This window comes from Schistocerca nitens, chromosome 9 (assembly GCF_023898315.1).
Source record: "Schistocerca nitens isolate TAMUIC-IGC-003100 chromosome 9, iqSchNite1.1, whole genome shotgun sequence".
NCBI classification, from domain to species: domain Eukaryota; kingdom Metazoa; phylum Arthropoda; class Insecta; order Orthoptera; family Acrididae; genus Schistocerca; species Schistocerca nitens.
Window position 1 is genome coordinate 5,296,765 of NC_064622.1, and position 13,077 is coordinate 5,309,841.

The window sequence follows — 13,077 nt, forward strand, 5'->3', positions numbered from 1 at the left end:
TTTGTCTGCTCACCTGCATTGACTAACCACCTCCAAAGAATCGTGAACTCACTGCCTCCACCCGTCCTGGATGTACCACAATCCACTCCACTCCACTCCACTCCACTCCACTCCACTCCACTCCACTCCACTCCACTCCACTCACTCTTTTCCACTGCTGCAGTTGAACGTATGGTCAGATTTGTTACCATAGTCTTGTAAAATATCCATATATTCGATCTCCCCAAACGCTACACCAAATCTCCCTAGTTGACTACTTTGTATTCCACATGAATACAACTTCCGCACAAAGTAGTTGCCGCCAACTTTTACAACTAAGCCTATTTTATCTGCGACCTCATATTAATGTTCCTTTAACCTTCCGTCTTCTCTTTTCTTCTTTAGTAACTCCAAATGGTGTGACAGCAAACAGTATGGTCTGCTACTGCGCCTCTATAAATACTTCACATTTTCCATCGATGCCTCTCCAATCTTTCCATGTCCCTTTTTCAGCATAATATACATCACCGTCCCTCTGAGAACATGAACTCATCCCTAAAATCCATCCTTCCTTCCATTCATCACCTACCACACCCATTCCATTCCAAATGAAGTCTCTTTGCGCCTCCACTTGTCAGTCTCTTAGCACGCGGCAACCCCTTCCTTTTCCCTATATTTTTGCAGTTCTTCCGACATCCTAATCTCTACGAACAATTCCTAGCCCCCGTCATATAAAGGGTGATCGAAACGTTTCCGTTTGAGGGCGTTGCCGCAGTGTGTATTCCACCCAGCAGCGACATATAGAAAAGGGGTTAGTGTGGCATTCATGCTTTCCGACGTGCGTGTGGTGAATGTGGGAACATGAACTATAGCGACGTTATTACCAAAGACGTCCAATCAGGACCAACGTGCTGTTATTCTTTCCTTGGTTGCTGAAGGACTAACAACGGTAGACAGCTACTGGACAATGAAGAATGTGTATGGGGCAGCACGTCTGTCGAAAACTAGACCGTGGAATTGTGCGCCAAGTTCCGTGCTGCTCGCGTTTCGACAAGACGCCAGTTGACCTGGGAGGCCAGCCTCATCCATTAGCACTCCGTCTTCAGGCCACAAGTGGCCCATCGGGACCATCCGACCGCCGTGTCATCCTCAGCTGAGGATTCGGATAGGAGGGGCATGTGGTCAGCACACAGCACACCGCACTCCCGGTCGTTATGATGGCTTTCTTTGACCGGAGCCGCTACTATTCGGTCGAGTAGCTCCTCAGTTGGCATCACGAGGCTGAGTGCACCCCAAAAAATGGCAACAGCACATGGCGGCCCGGATGGTCACCCATCCAAGTACCGGCCACGCCCGACAGCGCTTAACTTCGGTGATCTGACGGGAACCGGCGTATCCACTGCGGCAAGGCCGTTGCCAGCCTCATCCATTACTGAAAATTAAATAGAAACGGGCAGTTGATAATGTGATTAGGGCGGACCGGAACATAACCATTCGTGCGCTAACAAAGGACTTTGACATCAACTTCGGTAGTGTGCAGCTCGTTACCTGGGTAGAGCCAGGCTACCGTGAAGTCTGCAAGCACTGGATATCCAGGGTGCTGAACGCCCAACAAAAATCAAACCAGATGGCTGCTTGCCTGAAGCACCTGATGCGTTTGAGTGTTGAAGGCGACACGGCCACTGAATGCATCGTTACACGCGACGGAAGCAGGTGGGTGCCACTGTTACGCCGGAAATGCATATCCTCCTATTTCCATGTATTGTACTATAAATTTTTTTCCTTATTTTGTTACCTGAAGATATGACATTTCTGTGTCTTTATATATTGTAATTGTTCTAATATATATATCGATGCATAATTGGTTTGTTTTGTAAATATTATTTGTATTTTCACGCTGAGTCTGGCCTAGGGAAAACTATGCTGTCGAACGAATACATCGATAGGTCGTATGGAGAACCAAAGTGTTTAGGATCTTTGGTAGTCTTAACTGTGCCGCGTGGAGCGCGGGCAGAGAGGGTCTGGCTGGAGTAGGGCGGTGGAGCAGGTGTTTTGTGTGACGCTCCCACGAGTTGCCGCGCTTTCTGGGTTTGGCAGCATGTAATTACGCTCAACTTGCTATGATAGTTTGTTTTACAGTGTCGTGGACAGGAAGCATTAGCTGGCGCACATCAAGAGCCCGGTTTGCCTGGTGACCGAGTCGAGAAGAAGGCGCGCCAACATCCAGCTTCTGCAACAGCGACGGCTGACAATGAGTGACTGTCGCCACCTCCCCGATCGACGACTGCAAACCTTCAATCAACCAACAAGGAAGACTAAAAGCACGTAAAGTTTCAGAACTGTATGGCAGCCTCAGATTCTCAAACTGTTGTATCACAAAAATACAGCAACTTAGCATGAACCCTTGTTGCTCATTGTCTCAACTGCATTACCAAGCAGGGTCCCTTCCTTTTCTGGAATGAACCCGAGTGTCGTTGAAATTCAAACGCCAGCATTAAAGTAATATCATTCCATTTCACTGCTTTAATTTCAAAGTTCAGTTAAGGTATTCATAGCTGGCTACAATATTTAGATTACACAATCACAAATTAAGAGTGCGAGTTTTGTTACCGTATTTTAGCTTACCTGTGACTGCAGATCAGCTTGGTACATACTAAATTTTACTATTGTTAATTGTTCAGAATCATTTAATTCAAGTTCAAAGTTAAATCTCTTATTTCTAAATTGCGTAGATTCAAGTAGCTTTTGAAATGATTGTTGAGGTAGCCCAAACTAACCTTATTTTATTGAATTTCGTAGTGCTTCCGAAACAAAGTTCACTATTAATTTCAGTCTAAATTAACTTTCGATTTTCCGGTTTTATTAATTCTTTTGCTAAATTAAGTCAGAGTGTAGCGAAATTTATTATTTCTGACAAACATTCAGTTTTCACACAGCACGTGTCAACCTTCAGTTGCCACGCTTTTAGTGCTAATTATTTTCAGTCATTATATTAGTTGTCCATAGACTGGCGACCATAATTTTCCCCAAATCTCAAATATCTAATTAACGCCAATTAATTGTTAACGTAACGACTGCACATTTACTTTCTTTATTAATTTTACCCTTTTCTCAAAATTAATTTTCACCAATTTCATTTGCATTTTTCCTTTCATTTAGATGTAACCCTTTCCTCCCTCTTTACCGACAAATTAACTTCGGTGACGATTGCTTTTCCCAAATTTCCATTAGGTGCACGCGGTTTAATTTTTCACTGTCATTAAGGTCGATAAGTGAGGGGGGGTTACACCACCACTGGCAACCGTGGTAGCGTCGGCGATGCAACGGTGTCATTCGCCGCCGTCCTGTCGTCCCAAGAGGTTCAAGGGCTGTAAAGGTGACGCTCATCCCGTTCTTTGATTACTGGAGCCCAAAGCTTACTGATCTGAAGGAACCTGGAGTCTCCGTCACTGGGAATGGTACCGAATAACGCCGCAATTAAAGCGATATGTCCTCGAAAACTTTGACAAGGGATGCTGCAGATCCGTGATACTGCACAGCCCAAGACTGCAAATATCGTAATGCAGAAATTACGTCAACTGAAGTGGGAGACATTGGAGCACTCGCCCAAAAGTTCGTATCTCTCCCTACGCGAATTTCACGCCTTCGGTCCCTTAGAAAAGGCTTTGAGGGGTCGACGATTCCTGTCAGAGGATGTGTGGCAGGCACTTTCGGACTTCTGTGCGCAGCAGGATACAGTCTTTTACCAAACTGGTATCCTCAACCCGGTGCGTCGGTGGCTCGATTACCTCAATGCTTCTGGCGATTTTGCCTGATTGGCATACCTGTTCTGGACTTTACGGCCTTAGCAAGGAAACTTTTTGATCGCCACTTACAGAATCCTCATAATAAATAGAGTTTACATCCCGTCCCGTCATTTTGTCATAAGTATCACCATCTATTACTAACGTCATAAGTTACTTTGTGTTACTGTAGAAATACTGCACAATCCGATGATTAAAAAGTGCTACCTTGGCCGAAGCCAGTTCGCCACCAGTAGGAGGAATGTAAATGACAGTAAAACAAAAATAATTTGACGATTCTGGAAAAGTATTTAAGATATTCTCACTGATGCTGCTGTAAAGTGACTATCGCCTTGTTCAGACACCACAGACATTCATATGAACTATTAATCGCCATAATGAGGACAACTGATAACTGGGCAACTGTTTGAACACTAAAATACGAAATAAATTGGTTATCCGTATATACAGGCACGTGGGTAGGAACGAGTTTCCTGCAGGCGTGCAAGGTTTCTTCTCGCGTTTCCTGGACCTATGATGATGTATTGTCGTCAGTTTGTCAGACGCTGTGCTCTTCAATAGACAACGGGCTCCAGGGCAAAACACGTCCGCTACTCGAGCTCACAAACGTGTACTGCAGGCCTTCCGTTGGGAGACATACTGTATTTGTCCTCACAAAGAACGCAAACAGGGGCAGTTCACTCCGGAACAGTTCCTACAAGTTCCTGACGTTTGTGAGAAATGGGACTGCTGGAGAGAGTGCACTTATTCCTACCGTTGAGAAGCTGTCGTAATGTTCTCTGTGAATTATCGGAGAGAACTACAACTACTGTGTTTACCACACTCTGCATAGTTACTTTCGTACTCCATGAATCGTTTGCACTTTAAATCATAATGATGTGAACAAGCCATTTTACAGTCACATCACACAATAGTTTGTAAATGAACATTTATTTTTATTTACTTTTTTCAAGGAAAAAAAAAGGCTCATAGCACTATGGGACTTAACTTCTGACGTCATCAGTCCCCTAGAACTTAGAACTACTTAAACCTAACTAACCTTAGGACATGACACACATCCATGCCCGAGGCAGGATTGGTACCTGCGACCGTATCGGTCGCGCGGTTCCAGATTGTAGTGCCTAAAACCGCTCGGCCGGCTTACTTTTTTCAAATTATGGAGATGTGAGTTAGCAATTTCTATCCATCACCTTTAAAAATTAAAATAATACAAATTCTTCTGCAGAATAGAAACAGTTCTGGAGTAGAAACTTTATCAGTTTGTTTTCAAATTTTAATTCGCTTCCTGTCAAGCATTTAATATCGCTGAGTAAACTTTTTTTGCTGCATTGTGCACCACTTTTTGTGCTAAAGACAACTTTAATGTGGAGTAATGGTTGTCATTTTCTGGTACTGTAATTATGTACGTCATCAGGGAATAAATATACTATGATGCGATAGTCAAAATGCCCAGCTCCTTACAAAGATGTCCACAAAATGATCGTGAGTGAGCACCACATATTACTTTCAAAGCACTTCTTTGAAAAATGAATACTCTCTTTCTTAAAGATGAGTGTCCCCAGAATATTGTCCATTTGACAGTACTGAATGAAAAAAAATATCTCAGCTTATTGATTTGTCTCTCCCCAAGATTTGCAATGATTCTAAGCGCAAATGTGGGTGAACTAAGTTGTTTTAGGAGTTTCAAAATGTGTTTTTTTCCAATTTAAATTCTCATCGGTATGGACACTTAAGAATTTTGTAGGTTCCACCCTGTTTGTTATTTCCTCACCATGTGTTACACTTATCATTGGTGTAACACCTCTAGATGGAAAGAACTGAATATCTTGTGTCTTTTGAAATTGAGACAGACTTTTCGCAAAAAAATCAATGATACTTTTAAGAATATTTTTTACAATTTCCTCTGTTGCTGTACGTACTATTGGATTTATTACAAAACCAGTGTCATCCGCAAAAAGAGCTGATTCTGCTTGTCGTGTATTCCACACTGCAGATCGTTTACGTACAGTGGTGGGCCTACGACTGGGCCGTGCAGTCAGTAGAAGGCGCACAGAGAGAGACGTGTCTGCTGAGAAGGCAGTGTCTCCGAACATTTCTAGACTGTGCTGCTGCTGCAACTTGCTGCGTAGTCACGTTGAAGATCATTGTCCCCCTATCAGGCCACGTGTGGTGTTATTAGTAGACAATAGCCTACCTTTGCCGTCATCGTGAAGGTTGTGGTCTCCTTGAGTTCGATAGCCGTCGTGCTGTACACGTGAATCTCGTAGTTCCTGCTTCCCAGGTAGGTCGCTTCTCCACGGAACAGTTTGGCTCCATCTTCGTCGAAGTCGATGGTGATGTCCGAATTGCTGAAGTCGATGTCCGTCACCTTGATCACGTCCACAAGGCAAGAGAGATCGATGTCTGAAGGCAGCGGCATGGGTAGCTCGAACGGGTAGCTGGATTTGTCGAACTCTGGCGCATGGTTGTTCGTGTCCTTCACCGTAATCTTGAAGCCCTGAGGACACAGACGTGGGGCACGAAGGTTACAGCATGCCATGCAATACACAACAGATCAGTTTACTTTAAGAAATCGTCATCTTTGACCGCTTAAGGACTGTGGATATTATTGTCAGTTAACATTGTTTTATCTTTCCGGGAATGAAACGGTACGATTTGGTTTTCAACTCACAGAAAGGGAAAGTCGTCTCAATTACAAGAGGGTTATGCCCAATGAAGCACAGTGACTTTCAACTAACATCCATGCTAATAGCTGCTTTACTTTCGTAACACAACCTCGGTCATTCTGTTGGGGGTCTCCTCTGTGCTATGATGTACTTGGAGAAATATCAGAGTGTGGACTCCCGACTCGGACTCGGGATGAACAGACACAATATTAGTCCATTTATCAGCTCACACGCAGTGGATCTGCGAAAACCGAACAGAAAAATTACCTTTTAGGAAACATACCGATGAACTGCATCAGGATGAAACGTCTTCAGGCGTGCGTCTCATTACTAAATCACATTATATGACGAGAATAACATTTAATGCAGTGTAAACCATCCTGCCTCTGACTGCATAGTTGTGCCCTAGAAGTTTTGGGAGCACATGAGATTTCTTTAACGTAGGACGGTAAACCAAACAACGATACCTGTAAACGACTTCTCTTGATTATCTTTGGAAATCCTTTCGTGTATTTCTATCAGATAACTGTGGAACTATGAAATGGCTACAAAGTACTGGCGTTTATGTCATTGAAATGTTGAACCTGCAGATAGTTTGTGGCTGGCTTGTTTATCTATACTGAGGTGAGAAAAGTCATTGGCTACCTCCTGATATCGTGTCGGACCTTCTTTCGGCCGTCATAATGCACGAACTGGATGTGGCATGGACTCAAGTTGTTGGACGCTCCCTTCAGAAACATTGAGTCCTGCTGCCTCCAAAGCCGACCGTAATTTCGAGTGTGTCGCCTGTGCAAGAACTGACCTCCCGATTATATCCCATAAATGTTCGATGGGATTCGTGTCATGCGATCTGGACGGATAAATCACTCGCTCGAACTGTTCAGAATGTTCTTAAAACCACTCGCGAACAACTGTGGCCCCCATACATGAAAATCCTATTGCTCTTTGGCTGAAAACGGTTTCCAAGAAATATTAAGTTACCTAACTACTTCCGAAACAGAATATCCCACGCGTCTAGCTCCAACTACCATTCCACGTTCAAAGTCCGTTAATTCCCCTCTAGTGCCTATAATGACGTCAGAAACATTTCACATGGATCGTTTGAGTACAAATGACGGCTCCGCTTTTTTTTTTCCTTTATTGAATTTCTATCCCCGCCCCCTCACGGCAGAGGAAGAGGGGGGGGGGGCTGGCAGCAGCATAATACGCCGCTCTGCAGCCTACAGAAAAGTTAAAAAAAATAAAAAACGGAATGAGGAGATATCATAACAAGAAATCCAGGCGGTAAAACGACGGCGACTGTTAAAAACTGGAACATGGCGAAAAAGTTGCGAAGAAATATGAAAGCAGTAGGTTGGTGATGCTGATTAAAACACATACTAAACAGACAGGCACAATTAAAAAAACATGGCGACAGTCTGGTTTCTGTTCACAACAGTTAAAAACACATGTAGCGACAGTATGGTGGCTGTTCGCAACACTTAAAATAGGGGACACACAACACTGAACACTCACAGAAACACTGCACTATAGAGTACAAAGGCATATGGGGGGGGGGGGGGGGGAGCGCCAGACAGATGAGGGGGCGAAAAAGGGGGAGGAGAGAAAAAGCAACAAAAGTGGGGAACCGATGGAGGGAGAGGACACAGAAAAAGGGGGGGCAAGGCAGATGCGAGAAGGAGTGGGGAAGGCAGTGGAGGGGAAAGCAAAAGGACTTGGGGAGAGAAAGGAGTCAAAGAGAAGGTAGGTAGGGAAAAGGCAACAGGAGGGAAGGGGGGAGGGAGCCAGGGAAAAGGACAGAGGGAAGGAGGGGGAGGTGAGGATCTGAGTAGATAGGAGGGATAAATGGAGGGAGAGAGGTCATTATCCTGAAGGGGGAGTTGATGGAAGCCTCCATGGGAGAGGAGATGAAGGGTGTGGAGGCGGAGGGTAGGGGGGACACAACAGTGAAGGCAAGGCAGCGAGTGGGGGTAGGATAGGGGGGATCAAGTCGGTGGGAGGTGTAGAGGACTCGGATATGTTCGAGGAAAAGGAGCAGATTGGGGAAAGGAATCCGGTCATAGAGGATCCGCATGGGGGACCGTAGGCATATACAGATGGCAGGATGGAGTGCATGGGGCTCGAGGATCTGGAGGGGCTTGTAGAATTTACGGGTGGGGGTGGGGGGCGGATATCCAGGTGGGACTGGCATAACAGAGAATGGATGTAAGGATTTGTAGGTGTGAAGGATGGTAGAGGGGTTCTATCCCCATGTCTGGCCAGAGAGGAGTTTAAGTAGACAGATGCAGTTGTAGGCTGTGGATTGGATAGAGCAGAGATGAGCGATCCAGGTGAAGTGACGGTCAATGGTGAGTCCAAGGTAGGTGAGGGTGGGGGAAAGGCTGACAGATCGGGAGCAGATGGTAAGGGAAAAATCAAGGAGCCAGATGGATTGAGTGGTACGACCTATGATGATTGCCTGGGTCTTGGAAGGATTGATTTTGAGGAGCCACTGTTTCCGGCATATGCAAAACGTTCAAGGTGACCCTGGAGAAGGCGTTGAGACCGTTGAAGGGTAGGAGCGATGGCAAAGAAAGCAGTGTTGTTGGCATACTGCAGGAGGTGGACTGGTGGGGGGGGGGGGGGGCATATCGGCTGCGTACAGGAGGTAGAGAGGACAAAGTCCTGGGGTCCACCTGCGGAGGGGTAGAGGATGTGAGAATCAGCGTCATCGATGGTAATGTAGGAGGGGCGGTGGGAGAGGAAGGAGGCAATCAGACGGACATAGTTGATAGGAAGGGCTTAGGCCTGGAGTTTAAACAGGAGACCGGGATGCCATAAGCGGTCGTAGGCCTTTTCAAGGTCTAGGGAGATAAAAATGGCGAAGTGATGGGAGTTAAGCTGGAGGGAGAGGATATGAGTGGGGCATAGAAGTTGGTCGTTGGCAGAGAAGGAAGATCGAAAGCTGCATTGGGTGTTGGGGAGGAGGTGATGTCGGTGGAGGTGGTGATGGATGTGCTGGGTAAGGATGGATTTCAACAGCTTGCATAACACTGAGGGGAGACACACAGGACGATAGGAAGAGGTGGATGGAGGTCGATGGAGGCTCGTTGGGTTTGGAGAACCTCAGGATGTGCGAGGTTTTCCACAAGTTGGCATAGAATGGCTCCGCCAATGCATTGTCCTTTTATAACACGTGTATGCGATACTATCGCTACCCCATGACTTTTATCACATCAGTATATATATATATATATATATATATATATATATATATATATATATACACACATACTCTGATGTGACAAGTACAAACTCTAGGGACTGATATATATATATATATATATATATATATATATATATATATATATATATATATATATGTCATCAATCAGTCCCTAGTGTTTGTACACGCTGGAAAAAATTACCCTATATATATAGGGTAATTATATATATTGCTATAAACCATTTATTCAACCATACTTCGTTATAGAGACTGCTGTCTAATGCGCACTGTAACATGCGGCCACCGAGCGAGGTGGCGCAGTGGTTAGCACACTGGACTCGCATTCGGGAGGACGACGGTTCAATCCCGTCTCCGGCCATCCTGATTTAGGTTTTCCGTGATTTCCCTAAATCGTTTCAGGCAAATGCCGGGATGGTTCCTTTCAAAGGGCACGGCCGAATTCCTTCCCAATCCTTCCTTAACCCGAGCTTGCGCTCCGTCTCTAATGACCTCGTTGTCGACGGGACGTTAAACACTAACCACCACCACCACCAACATGCGGCCACAGTTACAGTACGCATGGTTTCCTCCTAGAGGGTGGTACTGTTCCTCATACCTCATAAGTGATACCCTAGCGCCATCTCCTACCATAGTAGTTCCTAATGTTGTGTCCGATTCATTTCTCTTGTTGACTCACCTTGTAGTGGATGTGATGCAGCGTTGTACACAATGGTTCTGTATGCGAATCGAGAGCTTGCCGACATTTGTTTTACTTAAGGATAGGCAAATGGCAATGGGCGCCAGGCAGCTTGGTTGTATCAGGAGACGTATCTCCGCAGGCAACAACCAAGTACTCAATGTTTGCAACAGCGTTTCGGCATTTGTCTGCGACAGGTCGCTTCAGGAAGCAGGAAATCATGAAGGACACCAGACTTGGAGGAAAATGTGATTAACACTGTGGAAGGCGACCGCCGTGTCAGCACCAGGCAGTTGGCCCACCAGTACAGGGTAAGCCAGACGACCGTGTGGAACATTCTCCGTGACAATTGTTACTAGCCTTATCACTTACAGCGTGTACAGGCCTTAATAACAACAGACTTTCCACATCTGACACAGTTTTGTCACTGGCTTCTTCACCAGGCAACCACGATACCATGATTTGTGTCACCCATCCTATTCACAGATGACGTCCACCTTATATATACAGGGTGTTACAAAAAGGTACGGCCAAACTTTCAGGAAACATTCCTCACACACAAATAAAGAAAAGATGTTATGTGGACACGTGTCCGGAAACGCTTAATTTCCACGTTAGAGCTCATTTTAGTTTCGTCAGTACGTACTATACTTCCTCGATTCACCGCCAGTTGGCCCAATTGAAGGAAGGTAATGTTGACTTCGGTGCTTGTGTTGACATAGGACTCATTGCTCTACAGTACTAGCATCAAGCACATAAGTACGTAGCATCAACAGGTTAGTGTTCATCACGACCGTGGTTTTGCAGTCAGTGCAATGTTTACAAATGCGGAGTTGGCAGATGTCCATTTGATGTATGGATTAGCACGGGGCAATAGCCGTGGCGCGGTACGTTTGTATCGAGACAGATTTCCAGAGCGAAGGTGTCCCGACAGGAATTGATCGGCGTCTTAGGGGGCACGGAACATTCCAGCCTATGACTCGCGACTGGGGAAGACCTAGAACGACGAGGACACCTGCAATGGACGAGGCAATTCTTCGTGCAGTTGACGATAACCCTAATGTCAGCGTCAGAGAAGTTGCTGCTGTACAAGGTAACGTTGTCCACGTCACTGTATGGAGAGTGCTACGGGAGAACCAGTTGTTTCCGTACCATGTACAGCGTGTGCAGGCACTATCAGCAGCTGATTGGCCTCCTCTGGTACACTTCTGCGAATGGTTCATCCAACAATCTGTCAATCGTAATTTGAGTGCAAATGTTCTTTTTACGGATGAGGCTTCATTCCAACGCGATCAAATTGTAAAATTTCACAATCAAAATGTGTGGGCTGACGAGAATCCGCATGCAATTGTGCAATCACATCATCAACACAGATTTTCTGTGAACGTTTGGGCAGGCATTGTTGGTGATGTCTCGATTGGGCTCCATGTTCTTCCACCTACGCTCAATGGAGCACGTTATCATGGTTTCATACGGGATACTCTACCTGTGCTGCTAGAACATGTGCCTTTACTAGTACGACACAACATGTGGTTCATGCACGATGGAGCTCCTGCACATTTCAGTCGAAGTGTTCGTACGCTTCTCAACAACAGATTCGGTGACCGACGGATTGGTAGAGGCGGACCAATTCCATGGCCTCCACGCTCTCCTGACCTCAACCCTCTTGACTTTCATTTATGGGGGCATTTGAAACCTCTTGTCTACGCAACCCCGGTACCAAATGTAGAGACTCTTCGTGCTCGTATTGTGGACGGCTGTGATACAATACGCCATTCTCCAGGGCTGCATCAGCGCATCATGGATTCCATGCGACGGAGGGTGGATGCATGTATCCTCGCTAACGGAGGACATGTTGAACATTTCCTGTAACAAAGTGTTTGAAGTCACGCTGGTACGTTCTGTTGCTGTGTGTTTCCATTCCATGATTAATGTGATTTGAAGAGAAGTAATAAAATGAGCTCTAACATGGAAAGTAAGCGTTTCCGAGCACATGGCCACATAACATATTTTCTTTCTTTGTGTGTGAGGAGTGTTTCCTGAAAGTTTGGCGGTACCTTTTTGTAACACCCTGTGTATGTCCGCCACTGAATAGGGAACGTAAGAGGCGAGTATGAAGTGAAATTATTCCAAATGACATGTTTCAGGATCTGCCAATCACCAGATTTCCTGGTATAACCAATATGACAAACAATTAGTTATACATTTTTTTTAAAAACACCTAATGTTAACAAGAAAGAGTAAAATCGAACGAAGTGTCAGAACCAGTAGATGCCATTTCATAGCAAAAATAACTGACAGCTTGTTCCTTACTTATACATTCACGAATCAAAAGGTGCGACATATTTTAAACTTTGACAATGGGAATGTTGGTCATGAGGAGGACTACGAAGAACTGCTACTTTAGTGCGCTCGTACTTGCGTGGGTGCAAGGGGGCGTCTCCTTATAGCACTGCGACCGCGCAGATGCCGATATGTTTACTAAATATTAAAACAGTAACCAATAACAGCTAAAAGTATACGCTGTGAAAGGCGGGTGCTTTAGCCTCTACCGAATCACACCAAAGGGGTAGCAAACTCAAATGTTGGAATACTATTGCTGGTAACTATAGAAACCTGCTGCCCTGATAATTAACTCCGTTTCTACATAAATAATCGCTTACGTGAAATGTCTTTCTGTCTCCTCGATCGTGACAACACAGGGTAACGGAACCTGCATCAGACGTT

The 13,077-nt window shown here is 45.3% G+C and overlaps 1 protein-coding gene and 1 pseudogene across 39 annotated transcripts in view; both read right to left on the reverse strand.

Moving 5' to 3' along the window:
• Positions 1-13,077, reverse strand: part of LOC126203575 (mucin-2-like) — a 366,840-nt gene that overhangs the window by 236,919 nt on the left and 116,844 nt on the right. For all 39 annotated transcript variants that reach the window (XM_049937906.1, XM_049937910.1, XM_049937908.1 and 36 more), the window contains exon 4: positions 5,977-6,279. In XM_049937906.1, the coding sequence (XP_049793863.1) occupies positions 5,977-6,279 (303 nt within the window). The remainder of the gene's footprint in view (positions 1-5,976; positions 6,280-13,077) is intronic.
• Positions 1,280-1,397, reverse strand: LOC126204877 (5S ribosomal RNA; annotated as a pseudogene).